The 14993-nt window shown below is 41.4% G+C and overlaps 1 protein-coding gene across 8 annotated transcripts in view; it reads left to right on the forward strand.

Moving 5' to 3' along the window:
- Positions 1 to 14993, forward strand: part of DENND2B (DENN domain containing 2B) — a 178549-nt gene that overhangs the window by 112052 nt on the left and 51504 nt on the right. For all 8 annotated transcript variants that reach the window (XM_019456236.2, XM_019456225.2, XM_019456230.2 and 5 more), the window contains one exon: positions 14876 to 14980. In XM_019456236.2, the coding sequence (XP_019311781.1) occupies positions 14901 to 14980 (80 nt within the window). In that variant the 5' untranslated portion in view covers positions 14876 to 14900. The remainder of the gene's footprint in view (positions 1 to 14875; positions 14981 to 14993) is intronic.

The raw sequence follows: 14993 nt of genomic DNA on the forward strand, positions 1-14993 counted from the left end.
GAAAGAGTAAGGGGAAGAATAGTTGAAAGGAGGTCAAAGATCTCATTGGGCCCCAGATGAAGGGCCTTGTGAGTCATTTTACTTATGAGTAAAAAGACTTGCTTTTACTTTGGGAGCCATGTCAGGGTTTTCAGCAGAAAGGTGACAAGATCTGCACTAATGCTGGTGGTAGGTTATTGAGGGTCTGCTCTGATAGTTATTGTTTTCTCAGTGAAACAGGAAGCAAAGTCAGCTAGAAGAGTAAGAAAAAGGAAAGAGATTTTAAGATTGAGAATGGGGGAAAGCTAACCCACTGACTAGAGACTTCAAGTGTGTTCCCTCTTGGTTCTGAGTATCCTCTGGTTTTTGTAGATGGCTTCTCATTGGTCTCTGTGTTCTCATTATAGAGGTGGGATATTCTGCCTAATGCTACAGATAGAAGAATGGAAGTATGGAGACTTGTGCAGTCCCTTTGGCCCTTACTATTCCCTAGTCTTCTTCTGAGAAAGTTGGCTTGTGGATGGTGTGTTTTTTAGAGCAGGGAAGGCATCTTTCCATCAGTCAGGTTGAGTTCACCTAGACTGGAAAGCATGGGAAGGGGGAGAAGGAGGTCAAGATTTAGGATCAAGAAAGGCTTCAGAAAGAAGTTGACACTTGAGTTGAATATTCAAGAAAGAGTGGGGGAGGAGGACATCAAGATAGAAGGAGTTGGTTGAACAAAACCTTAAAGACATGAACATTATTGGCATCTGCAGGAAATGGCAACCAGTCTGCTGTGGCTGGCCGGAGGAAGGCACTGTGTGAGACAGGTCTGTGGCCTTTGAATCATCATCATGATTATGGGATCCACTTGCCAAAGTGAACGAGGGCAGTGGTTAGCCCCAAGGAGCAGGGCTCTTTGTGGGGCAAGCCTCTGTTCTACTTTCTTCTTCCAAGTGTTGCCAAGTCATTCGACGGAGCAGGCTCCGCTGTCCTGGCAGAGCTGGGTTCAGCTGCTTGCTGACAAGCTGAGTTTCCAGACCAGCTGAAACAGCCATGTCTGGGTTTTTAAAACTATCTTGGAAGCCACCAGATTTCCTTTGGCCTGCAATTGCCTAACAAGCCCTCACCCCATTTCAGGCTTTCAGGAAACATTTAAACCCAGCTCCCAACCTCCACAGAATCTGTACTGAAGTGGAGAAGGACCATCTGGCAGGAAAAGGGATTGAAAATGGTTGAGGTTGAAAACCCAAACTTATAGGCCTCTTTGAGGAGGAGGGTTGGGAAAGAGGATGTGGGAGTGATAAATGGACAGTGAAGAGATGGAAAGAGCTTATTTTTTTTCTGATTATTATTCAACAACAACAACAACAAAAATCATCTTTTCCCGTGGCTGCATGAGGAAGATTTCAGCCTCATGGTGACCTGTAAAAACACCCAGCATTTCTGACTTCCCAGCAAAACAAATCTCAGTTCCTCTCCACTTGACCCGGCTTATGATTCCCTTGACATTTTTGCTTGAAGAGCTTTCTGGACCTAGAATCTGAGAACCTGGGGCTGGCATGGAAAGGCTCCAAGGTATAAGGTATGTAGAGGTAGTGACAGAGAAAAAGGGTCTGGCATTTTGGAGGGAAGTATGGGATAGAGTTGAGAAGATCATTCCTGGCTCCCTTTCTAAAGCTTCTGGTGCCTACCCAGCCAAACTCTGAGCCCACTTTGTCCCCTTTCCTTGTAAGCCCTTGATTTTAGGCACAGCAGAGCCAAAGACAGGTTTTGGGCAGATAACCAATAAGAAATGAATCGGGAAAGGAGGGGAGGAAAAGGGGGATGAAGGAGGAGAAGCCAGCGTGAATGAGATGAAGGCAAGATTCCCAGGAACAGCCTTTCCTTGTGGGTGTGTTGGATGAGAACTTGTTACTGAAGCAGCGTTCAGGAAGATAATAGGGATACTTGTGAGGAGATTGATTGAAAGCCTCAAGGTGGACAAGATCGGCTGAGGGGTAGGAGGAAAAGGCCTGCCATTGACAGTCTGACTGGGTGGCAGCCACAGTGGGAAACTCTCATCAGCTTTACAGCAGCTGTGACTTTGGGAAGAGAAGGAGCACACTTTAAAGGATATGCCCTGTGTGGGATTTCTAGGGCCCTTTGTCATCCTTGCCTCTGACTCCCTGGGGGTCCTCTTCTGTCATCAGTTAACAAGTCAGATCACATTTAGTTGAACACCCAGGGAAGAACTAGCTAGAACTGCTCCATAGCTTTCTCAGCCATGTGGGGATAGAGGAGGCCAGCATGGCAGGAGAGCAGTGTCGCTGAACTTCCTAGGAATGCCAAGCAACAGAGAGGCTGTGCAGGTGAGCTGTTAGTCCAGGCAGAGCCATGAAAGGGAGACAAAGCCCTTCCCACCTTACTCTAATCCAAGGACATCTGCTGGAGAGAAGGAAAGACACAAACACTCTTTTGGGAACTCTGGTTTGCATGGTTAAAGGGAACTCATTCTAATGATGATCCTCCCTGAAGCTGGTAGAGCCAATATTGGTTGCTGGGACTCTGGAAGGAGGAAATTAAAGACCTAAGCCCTCCTCCAGGGAGTTGCTGGTCTGTTCCTTTTCTTGGCCAGGGACCAGTGATTAGAAAAGGTTGCAGGAGGGAGTCAGTAAGAAGGTAAGGAGGGTCTGAGTAGGTGTTCCCTGGGCAGGGGTAGTAGGAATGTTGACCTCACCATGGTCAGATGACAGCTGTACAGACCTGTACAGTCTCCAGGCTGCAGCCAGGTTCTCAGGGCACACATGGAGCTCTGTTCCCTTTCCCACCTCTTCCTTCTCTTTGGGCTGCTTCCTAAGCTGCCACATCCACGTGGGAGATTGCTTAAGAAATGGGTGGAATGTAGTTGTTAGCAGAAATTCTCTTACATGGTTTAGAGATTTCCTTTGTCAGGTGTCTTGACTTCTTACCTGGACCAGTAAAACAGTGCTTGACAGTGACTGTCTTTCCTCTCAATGGCGACTTTAACCCTAGCAAAATGGGAGGCTTTCTTCCAAATGCCTGTGTCTATTCCTCATCACTCTCAAGCTTCATATGTCTCCTCCTTCAGGGCAAGGCATATTGTCACATCCACAATTAGGCCTGCAGAAAAGTATCATACAGACATTTAGAAATATCACCTAAACAAAGGGAAACAGGTTTTTTTTTGCTCTAGGATAGGAAGGTTCATTCTTAGAGTCTGGGCATCCCTCAGAAGGAACTCCCTTAAGAGACTGACCTGATGGTCCCTTCTTGGACCTTCAGAGAACACAGATATTCTCTGTGGTCATGGGATTGGATTGTAGGGAGAAGAAGTGGGAGAGAGAGTTGCAAGATGAAAGCTAGCCTGAGCAAAAGCTGGGAGCCTTTCAGAGGTCTTTCCTCCAGTGACAGTGAGGAGAGAAAATGGGGGGTTTCAAGTGACTAAGAGGCAGCGCCCTGGACTAGACTAGGCTCCTCTTCCCTGCACTGCTCAGGCCCCGCTGTACAGAGGCTTTGTGTGGATGCTCCACAGGAAGCATGCTTCTGGTACGGTACCTCCTAACCTTTCCCTGCTGGGACTCAGGCTGGGGCTGTAGCACTCACCTGCTGATAGAGTCAGGTCACAGAGCTGAGTAAAGCTGGCCAGCTGTAGGCACTGGGTGGGCAGGGACAGCGGTAAATTGGAGAGAGCTTGCTGCATCTAAGTGAGCCACTTCTGGGGCGCCTGGGTGGCTCAGTCGGTCCAGCGTCCAACTCTTGGTTCCGGCTCAGGTCAGTGATCTCATGGTTTGGTTCCTGAGTTTGAGTCCCGCATCAGGCTCCCCGCTGACAGTGCAGAGCCTGCTTGGGATTCTCTGTCTCTCCCTCTCTGCCCCTACCTTGCTCACATTGTCTCTCTCACTCTCAAATAAAAAAATAAAAAATAAATGGGCCACTTTTACTCAGTCTAGTCAATTGTTGCCACACAGAAATGCAGTGACATCAGGTTTTCTGGTTTTTCAAGAGAAGCCAGAATCTGATTTTTATTTGTATTTTATTTGTAACCACCCACTTTTTAAAAATGTTTGACAACTAGGGGTGCCTGGGTGGCTCATTTGGTTGAGCCTCTGACTTCGGCCCAGGTCATGATCTTGTGATTCACCAGTTCGAGCCCTGCATCGATCGGGCTCTGTGCTGACAGCTCAGAGCCTGGAATCTGGAGCCTGGAGCTGCTTCAGATTCTGTTTTTTCCTCTCTCTCTGTCCCTCCCCTGCCCACTCTCTGTTTCTCTCTCTCAAAAATAAATAAATGTTAAAAAAAAAAAATGTTTGACAATTCAAATTATTTAAAAATAAAGGGAGGGCCAGATAAGACATATTTTTTTGCTCTTGCAAACCATCAGTTTATGTCTTGCAGACACCAGTTTATGTCTTCAGGTATAAACTCTTTTTCCCAGGAGTTAAAAGTGAGGAGAAAGTGAGGAAGGTGGATGTTAGGTACCAGAGGTGGGTGGCAGGAAGAGTTGTTTTGAGATATAAGAACACTGGGCACACCAGAAAATTGAGTAACTGTTTAGAGGAGACATTGATAATGCTTTCATATTATTATCCATATTGTATTATAGATCTCATATTGTACCTGCTCCTTTGTCTTTGAGGGTCAGTGGTTCTGTGCAGGGTGGGAGCAGCTGAGGGGTGGGAGGAGGAAGAGGAGCTGAATGAACATCCATCTTTTATTTGCTTATAGCTGGGAAAATCCTTAGGAGGGTAGTCAGTAGTGACCCTTTGTACCTTCCCAAGTCCTCAGAGAGTGGTAGGGCAGAAGTTTTCACACTTACAGGTATATAAACTAGCTTAAAATGCAAATTTCTAGTCCCCATTCCTATAGATTCTCATTCAGGAGGTGGAGGTGGGGCCTGGGACTCTATTTTTAACAAGCAGCCCACTGATGTTAAGGCAAGTGAGTGCACAGTGGAGTCAGACAGAGCTGAGGCCACATTCCTGTTCTGTTCCTTTGCTGCATGAGTGATCTTGGGCCAATCATTCAGTCTCTTTGAAACTAAATTTCCTGATTGGAAAAATGGGCCTGTATCATCACTACCTTGCAGGATGGTGAGAGCAGAATCAGAAGATGATTAGACATAATGCAGGGTCCTGGCTCTGAGCTGTGGCACTGGTGCAGGCTCAAGTGCCTGTGTGGCCACTTTCTAGCCAAGTGACTTGAGGCAAGCTATTTAACTGCTCTGTACCTTGGTTTCCTTGGTATGTGTAAATAATAATACCTACTTCATAAAGTTGTTACTAGGATTAAGTGATTTAATACATGTGAAGCACTTATAACTTCAGGTATTACAATTGTATAAAGAATGTAACAGCATGTCTTAATAAATGTACCTTTGCTTTTCCTTAGGCCCTCTAACTGTGGGTAACAAATAGGTTGAGGCTCACTTCAAATGTCACTTCCCTATGAGACATTCCTGGGGTACACTTTTTACTTGACTCTTGTCCCTTTATTGTTACATCCTCTAGGGCAAGGACCGTGTCTGTCCATTTTTATATTCTAGTACGTTTGCATAGTGCTTAGCATAGTATAGCAAACAGATTGAATGACAGTACCAGCGACTCTGAAAATGACTTAAGGTCAAGAATGGTTGCCTTCCACATACCCACAGAAGGATGATCTGGAAGAAAAACCTTTTATTAAGCTTTTGTATGCCAGGCAATCACGTGAGGTAGGTCATGTTATTATTATTGCTCTTATAGTGACAAAGTTTAGTCTTTGAAACTCACTTGTTCAGTATCACTTAACTAGCAGTTGAGAGGCAGGGTTGGACTTAGTTATTTGACCCCAAATCAGGTGTTCTTCCCACTGCACCTCAAGTACCTGGGACTGTGGTTTGTCTGTCTCAATGCAGTTTATAGAAAAATTCTGGGGGTACATAATTATAGTCCTTTCTCTGGATAGTCCTGACTCTTCAGATAGTTGTCTATAATTTGTTAGAGCTAGGGTTTTGAGCAATTTGTCATTGGTCGTAGATGCTAATTGAACAATTCACTTTCTAAACATGCAGTTTCTTCTTGGACTTTGCCACTGATGGGCCTGAGAACAAAACAGTGTCTCAGTTCCCTTCTCTGCTCCATGCTCAGTGGCTATTTCCTCTAACTGGAGTGTCTTCTCTCCTTGCAGCCCGACTAGCCAAGGTATCAGACTGAAAGCATAGATGAGAACCTGGAGTTACTCTTAGGGCCCTGGGAGAAGCAGTGCCCCCCAGGAAGCCAGCCATGCAGAGTGCTCACGTCTGAGCTTCAGGTGTAAAGGGTTAACCTGTGCCTTAGTTCCTCAAGCCCCTAGATTATTCCCTGAGCTGATAGACCTGGCCTAGTGAGAGCAGGTGGGAGGAAGGATGATGAGTTGGCATCTCTGTTCTTCTGACTGAGCAGGCCTGTCTGGGGTTCTCAGCAGTGCCTGCTCAAGATGCCTGAACTCCTAGGCTACTTTTGAGGCTAGCAGCTGCGATCTTGCAGAAGTGTGATCAAGAGTCCTTGCCATAGACCTTGTAACAATTTTGATCCACTCCTCTCTTGGTTACCTCTTCACAGGATTTTTCTTCTTGGCCCAAGAAATGTCAAAGTCATCTGTATTTTTCTTTCTTACTAAGTTGGCTCTGTGTTCTCATATTCAACTACGTAAAAGCATTTGTGAGAAGTGGGTCCACCCTCCTTAGATCGGAAATATGGGAGAAGAAAGAATATATTTTTTATCATGTTATTTTAATATTTTTCAGTTTCTGGTCTTTCTACAAATCTTCTGCCCTTTCCCTAAGGACCTGCCCTGGAGCTGCTAGAGCATGTCTAGTGTTGTTTTGATGGGTTATGATGGTTATTGTGACCATTGTTACCATGGGCACGGTTGAAAGCTCATACTTAGCAAGTTGATTCCTTGTAGTGCTGTGCTCCCTGAGGACCCTGAGAACTGGCCTGGGAAAGCTTCCAGAGGCTGCCTTTTCTCTCCCTTCCTTCTGTTGTGCACACAGCCATATGCCAAGCACTTAACTTGGCATGGGGCTGAGAGCCAGTGTGCACAGGCTGGTGCAGGATTGACTTCTCCTCCTCCTCATTATCATCATCATCATTACCATCATCACTAACATTATGCTGTATACTTAGGTTTAAAGATTTTTTTCCCTAACAGATAGAGAAGGGTTTTCTCTACTTAATGAAGGATAAAAGTGAGTCTCAGGTTTGGTTTTCTTTCAAAAGCATCTGCAGTCTTCACAATGGAGGGACGTTTCATTACCATCACCTGATGCCTGCTGGCTTCTTCCTCCCTTTCCAACTCCCACTTTACCTGCTCCCACCATCAATAAAACCATAATCTGGAGAGCCTCCGTGATGAAGTTAAAGAAATTAGAGGAAGTGCATTTCATATTGAAATTAGGAGAGAACTAGGAATGATAACAAAAATTACGGTTGGGCTTATTTTTTGCCATTGAGACCAATTGCTCTTCTGCACCAAGGTAATAAGTAAGACAGCCTCTAGGATTAAGGCCTTTAGTGGCTGTCAATAAATATGTTTAATTTTTTTTTTCTAAATCCAAGTTAGTTAACATATAGTATAATAATGGCCTCAGGAGTAGAATTGAGTGATGCATCACTTACATATAACACCCAGTGCTCATCCCAACAAGTGTCCCCCTCCCCCATTTAGCCCATCCCTCCACCCAACACCCCTCAGCAACCCTCAGTTTGTTCTCTGTATTTAAGAGTCTCTTATGGTTTGCCTCCCTCTCTCTTCTTATTTTTCCTTCCCTTCCCCTATGTTCATCTTTTGGGTTTCTTAAATTCCACAAATGAGTGAAATCACATGATATTTGTCTTTCTCTGACTGACTTATTTTGTTTAGCATAATACCCTCTAGGTCCATCCATGTTGTTGCAAATGGCAAGATTTCATTCTTTTTGATTGCCGAATAATAGTCCATTATATATATATATATATATATATATATATATATATATACACACACACACACACACACACACACACATATATATACATATATACATGTGTATATATATATATATATATATATATATACATACACACACTAAAATAATATTCCGTTTTATGTGTATATATATATATATATATATATATATACATATATACACACACACACACACACACATACACACACACATTTATAGTGCTTCTATAAATATTGGGGTGCATGTGTCCCTTCAAATCAGCATTTTTGTATCACTTGGATAAATACCTAGTAGTGCAGTCGCTGGGTTGTAGGATAGTTCTATTTCTAATTTTTTGAGGGACCTCCATACTGTTTTCCAGAGTGGCTGCACCAGTTTGCATTTCCACCAATAGTGCAAAAGTATTCCTCTTTCTCCACATCGTCACCAACATCTCTTGTTGCTTGAGTTGTTAATTTTAGCCATTTTGACAGGTGTGAGGTGGTACCTCATTGTGGTTTTGATTTGTATTTCCCTAATGATGAGTGATGTTGAGCATCTTTTCATGGTTCTGTTAGCCATCTGGATGTAAACAAATATGTTTAACTTTCACATCCAAATATACTTCATTTTGGTCTGTGTGATGGGAATACCAATCAGAGTGAGAATGGCTGTTCAGCTTCCAGGAAGGGGTGCTAGTTCAGGCCAGAATGTACGTTCACACTGGAAATATGCTTGGTGTATCAGTTGTGTTCTCTCTCACATCCGCTCTTCAGGGCACTTAAAAAAAGGGTTTTGTTTTTTTTTTTTTTTTTGTCCTTTTTATTTGAACAGCTATCTTGAGATATAACTTACGTACTATAAAATTCATACATTTTACTTGTTTTAGTATGTTCAGAGTTGTGCAACCATCACCACTAATTCCAGTACTTTTTTTCACCCCAAAAAGAAGCCCAAACTCATTGCAGTCATTCCCAAGTGTGCCACTCTCAACCCAACTTAGGCAATTACTAATTTACTTTCTGTCTGTATAGATTTGCCTATTCTGGACATTTTGTAAAATTGGCACGAGGTTTCATGCATGTTATAGAATGTATCAGTATTTCTCATTCCTTTTTATGTGTGAATAATATTCCATTGTATGGATATACCATACTTTTTTATGCATTCATTCACTGATGATCATTTGGATTTGTTTCCACTTTTTGGCTATTATGAATAATGCTGTTTATGAACATTTGTGTACAGATATTTGTGTGGACACAGTTATATTGCTCTTGGGTATAAACCTAGGAGTGGATCATGCTGGGTCATATGGTGACTCTGTGTATAACTTTTTGAGGAACTGCCAAACCGTTTTCCAAAATGTTTGCACCATTGTACATTCTCACCAGCAATGAATGAAAGTTCCAGTTTCTCCACAGCCTCACTAAAAATTTTTTTAACATTTATTTATTTTTGAGAGAGAGAGAGAGAGAAACCGAGCATGAGCAGGGGAGGGGTAGAGAGAGGGGGAGACACAGAATCTGAAGCAGGCTCCAGGCTCTCAGCTGTGAACACAGAACCTGATGTGGGGCTCGAACCCATGAACCGTGAGACACATGACCTGAGCCAAAGTCAGATGCTTAACAGACTGACCCACCCAAGTGCCCCTTAATTTTTTAATTTTTAATTCTCTTATTTTTACAGATATCTTTATTGCATATGCTCTACCTAACTATTGGACTCAAGATTCTGAGGCTTGCAGTGGATAGAGCTAGATAAAGTGCCTGGTCTACTCTAGCACTTTATAAACCATCAGTGAATATAATGTCCTGTAACATCATCTAAACTGTCTTAGTAAACAAATGTTCTACTATAGCAAGGGTCAGGAAACCATGGTCCATTGGCTAAATCCCAGACATTCACCACTTGGTTTTGTAAATACAGTTTTACTGAAACGTAATCGTTTATGCCTATTAATTTACATACAATCAGTGGCTATTTTCATATTATGTGAAGAGTTCAGTAATTGGAACAGAGACTGTATGACCTATATAGCCCAAGATATTTATTATTTAGGCCTTACAGAAAAATTTACCTACCCCTGTTCTAGACACAAATTAGTATTCTGAGAAAAAAAGTGGGAAGGAGTTCTACCATCAAATAAGTCCAAGAAGTGGCATATCTCTTCATGAAAATTTAAATTTTATGCTAACAAGAAAAAAATCTAGAGTTCTGCATAAGTATGAACATACATATACATATACAAACTCACACATACATATCAACTTGATTTTACACCATTACTTTACAGAGTTTTTAAATTTAAGTACAATTTAGTTAACATATAGTGTAATAATGATTTCAGGAATAGAATTTAGTGATTCCTCACTTGCATACAATACCCAGTGCTCATCCCAACAAGTGTCCTCCTTAATGCCTCTCATCCATGTAGCCCATCCCCCCACCCAACATCCTGCCAGCAACCCTCGCTTTGTTCTCTGTATTTAGGAGTCTCTTATGGTTTGTCTCTCTCTCTGTTTTTATATTATTTTTGCTTCCCTTCCCTTATGTTCATCTGTTTTATATCTTAAATTCCACTTATGAGTGAAATCATATGATATTTGTCTTCCTGACTGACTTATTTCGCTTAGCATAATATACTCTAGTTTCATCCACGTTGTTGCAAGTGGCAAGATTTCATTCTTTTTGATTGCCATGTAATATTCCTGTGTGTGTGTGTGTGTGTGTGTGTGTGTGTGTGTGTGTGTATACCACATCTTCTTTATCCATTCATCTATCAATGGACATTTGGGCTCTTTCCATACTTTGGCTATTGTTGATAGTACTGCTATAAATATTGGGGTGCATGTGCCACTTTGAATGAGCACTCCTGTATCCTTATAAATCCATTTATCCTGGATAAATACTTAGCAGTGTAATTGCTGGGTTGTAGGATAGTTCTATTTCTAATTTTTTGAGGAACCTCCATACTGTTTTCTAGAGTGGCTGCACCAGTTTGCCCTCTAACCAACAGTGCAAAAGGGTTCCTTTCTCCGCATCCTCACCAAAATCTGTTATTGCCTGAGTTGTTAATGCTAGCCATTCTGACGTGTGTGAGGTGGCATCTCATTGTGGTTTTGATTTGTATTACCCTGATGATGAGTGATGTTGAGCATTTTTTCATGTGTCTGTTAGTCATTTAGGTGTTTTCTTTGGAGAAGTGTCTATTCATGTCTTTTGCCCATTTCTTCACTGGATTATTTGTGTGTTGGGTGTTGAGTTTGATAAGTTCTCATATAGATTTTGGGTAATAACCCTTTATCTGATATTCATTTGCAAATATCTTCTCCCATTCCATCGTTGCTGTTTAGTTTTGCTGATTGTTTCCTTTGCTGTGCAGAAGCTTTTTATCTTGATGAGGTCCCAATAGTTCATTTTTGCTTTTGTTTCCCTTGCCTCTGGAGATGTGTCAAGTAAGACATTGCTGCAGCTGAGGTCAAAGGGGTTGCCTGTTTTCTCCACTAGGATTTTGATGGCTTCCTATCTTATGTTTAGGTCTTTCATCCATTTTGAGTATATTTTTGTGTATGGTGTAAGAAAGTAGTCCAGGTTCATTCTTCTGCATTTCGCTGTCCAGTTTTCCCAGCACCATTTGCTGAAGAGACTGTCTTTATTCCATTAGATATTCTTTCCTGCTTTGTCAGAGATTAGTCGGCCATACGTTTGTGGGTCCATTTCTGGGTTCTCTATTCTGTTCTATTGATCTATGTGTTTGTTTTGTGCCACACTGTCGTGATGATTACAGCTTTGTAATACACCTTGAAGTCCAGAATTATGATGCCTCCAGCTTTGGTTTTCTTTTTCGACATTACTTTGGCTATTTGGAGTCTTTTCTGGTTCCATACAAATTTTAGAATTGTTTGTTCTAGCTCTGTGAAGAATGCTTGTGTTATTTTGATAGGGATTGCATTGAATATGTAGATTACTTTGGATAATATCAACATTTTAACAATATTTGTTCTTCCAATCCATGAGCATGGAATATTTTTCCTTTTTTTGTGTGTGTCTTCTTCAGTATCTTTCATAAGCTTTCTATAGTTTTCTGTGTATAGATTTTTTTTACCTCTTTGGTTAGGTTTACTCTAGGTATTTTATGGTGTTTTGTGCAATTGTAAATGGGATCAATTCCTTGATTTCTCTTTCTGCTGTTTCATTATTGGTGTATAGAAGTGCAACTGATTTCTGTGCATTGATTTTATATCCTGCAACTTTGCTGAATTCGTGTATAAGTTCTAGCAGTTTTTTGGTGGAGTTCTTGGGTTTTCCACATAGAGTATCACATTGTCTGAGAAGAGTAAAGACTTCCTCTTTACCGATTTGGATGCATTTTATTTCTTTGTGTTGTCTGATTAGATAACAGTGGTAAGAGTAGACATCCTTGTTGTGTTCCTTATCTTAGGGGGAAAGCTCTCAGTTTTTCCCCATTGAGGATGATATTAGCGGTGAGTCTTTCATATATGGCTTTTATGAACTTGAGGTAGATCCTTCTGTCCCTACTTTCTTGAGGGTTTTTATCAAGAAAGGATGCTTTATTTTGTCAAATGCTTTTTCTGCATAGTAACATTTGTTTTTATCTGTCTGTTTGATTATAGCCATCCTGGTGGGTGTGCAATACCCAAGGGCAATACCTTCTTGTAGTTTTGATTTCTGTTTCTCTGATGACTAGTGATGTTGAACATTGTTTCATGGGCTTATTGGCAAATTTTACAACTTTAGAGAAATGTCTATTCAAATCCTTTGTTTACTTTTTTTAAGTTTATTTATTTTGAGAGAGAGAGAGAGAGAGCATGGGAGGTTTAAGTTTATTTATTTTGAGAGAGAGAGAGAATCCCAATCGGCCCCGCACTGTCAGCACAGATCCTAAGGTGGGACTTGATCCCGTAAACTGTGAGATCATAACCTGAGCTGAAAACAAGAGTTGGATGCTTAGCTGTCTAAGGCACCCAGGCACCTTCCTTTGTCTACTTCTTAATTGAGTTATTTGTCTTTTTATTATTGAATTGAAAGAATTCTTTATATATTCTGGATATGAGCTCCTTAGCAGATATGTGATTTGCAAATAATATCCCCCACTCATGGGTGTCTTTTATTTATTTTTATTTAAAAAAATTTTTTTAATGTTTATTTATTTTTGAGAAAGAGAGAGAGAGAGAGAGAGGGAGAGAGAGAACAAACATGAGAGAATCCCAAGCAGGTTCTGCACTGTTAGTGCCGAGCCCAATGTGGGGCTGGAACTCACGCACTGTGAGATCATGACCTGAGCCAAAACCCAAGAGTCAGATACTTAACCGACTGAGCCACCCAGGTATCCCTCACTGTCATTATTTAGAAGTAAAATTGATTTAAAAAATATTACTCTGTATCCTGAAAACTTGCTTGACTTTATATATTAGCTTAAGAGTATTTTAGTGGAATCCTTTGGATTTTCTGTGTACAAGATTATACCATCTGCAACTAAGAGATAATTCTACTTCTTCCTTTCCAATCTGGATGTACTCTTAAGTTATAACCTTTTTCTTCCTTTTATTATTTTAGCATAAAATAATGTTCCCTAAAGGATAATGATATATTAGCTAACTCTTTACAGTACATGAATGGATATTTTTCACTTTGTCAGTACTTAAATACCATAACATATATTACTTTTATCTTAATGGATATTAGAAAAAAATGATTGCTCATAATTTTATGGTGTTGGCTCGTATGTTACTTTATCAGGATATTCTTCCCTAAACATTTTATTTAAAATAACAGATCTTCAGGGGACCTGGGTGACTCAGTCAGTTAAGCATCCAACTTCAGCTCAGGTCATGATCTCTTGGTTGGTGAGTTTGAGCCCTGCATTGGGCTCTGTGCTGACAGCTTAGAGCCTGGAGCCTGCTTTGGATTCTGTGTCTCCCTCTCTCTCTACCCCTCCCCTGCTCATGCTCTGTCTGTCTGTCTGTCTGTCTCTCTCTCAAAAATAAATAAACATTAAAAAAAATTTTTTTTAAATAACAGATATTCTTGGTGGGGGGCTGGGTGACTCAGTCGGTTGAGCATCCAACTCTTGATTTTGGGTCAGGTCATGATCTCACCATTTCTGAGTTGGAGCCCCCACATTGGGCTCTGCCACTAACAACGCGGATCCTGCTTAGAATTCTCTCTCTCCTTTCTCTCTGCCCGTCCCCTGCTCGCGCGCTCTCTCTCTCCCTCTCAAAATAAATAAACATTTTAAAAAAGTGAAATAAGATAAAATAAAATAACAGATCTTCTTTACTCTCCATCTACCCTGCATCATTTTCTTCTTCGTACCACCTGTCATCACCATACGTATTATACACAAATGTACACTGATGTATCACACATATGTGACATGTGCAGGTTTATTGCCTGTTTCTCCCCACTGAGATGTAAGCTCCCTGAGGGCAGAGACTTTGTTTCATTCTTTGCTGGATGGCAGTGCCTAGGACATGGGTGCTCAGTAAACATTTGTATTTGTTGAATGACTAAATGATTGCTTGTATAGAACAAGGTTAAACATTTTGAGACAAGCAAGTCTGTTTCAGGTTGATTCAAGAAAAATGCTGAATAAATAGTTGTTCAGGAGGTATGCAAATAAGATGGAATTTGTAAAGGCTCTATGGCATGCTAGAAGTTTGGGACTTCTAAGAAACAAAAAGAGGTAGGATGGAGATGGAGTTTTGTCATTTTCTGTGAAGTGGTAAGTTATCTGTTAGCTCCTAGACTCATTCCCTAACTCAGATCAGGGGTCCCTTGAGGCTCCTCCTAAGCCATAACACTTGGAATTAAATATATGTGGGAAAGTGGTTCCTACCACCGCCACACAAACCCTCTTGGCAGTTTTGGAGGTCATCTGGAAATGTTTGAGGTGCTTTTGGCTGCCCATGGAAACTTGGCTTATAGGCCTTGTCTTCTTTGCAGGGCTCTGGGTTTTCAGAAAGCCGAAATGACCATGACTGCCAACAAGAATTCCAGCATCACCCACGGAGCTGGAGGCACTAAGGCCCCTCGGGGGACTCTGAGCAGGTGAGCAGGGGAG

This window comes from Panthera pardus, unplaced genomic scaffold (genome assembly GCF_024362965.1).
Source record: "Panthera pardus isolate Hobbes unplaced genomic scaffold, ASM2436296v1 HiC_scaffold_12, whole genome shotgun sequence".
In the NCBI taxonomy this organism is placed as follows: Eukaryota; Metazoa; Chordata; class Mammalia; order Carnivora; family Felidae; genus Panthera; species Panthera pardus.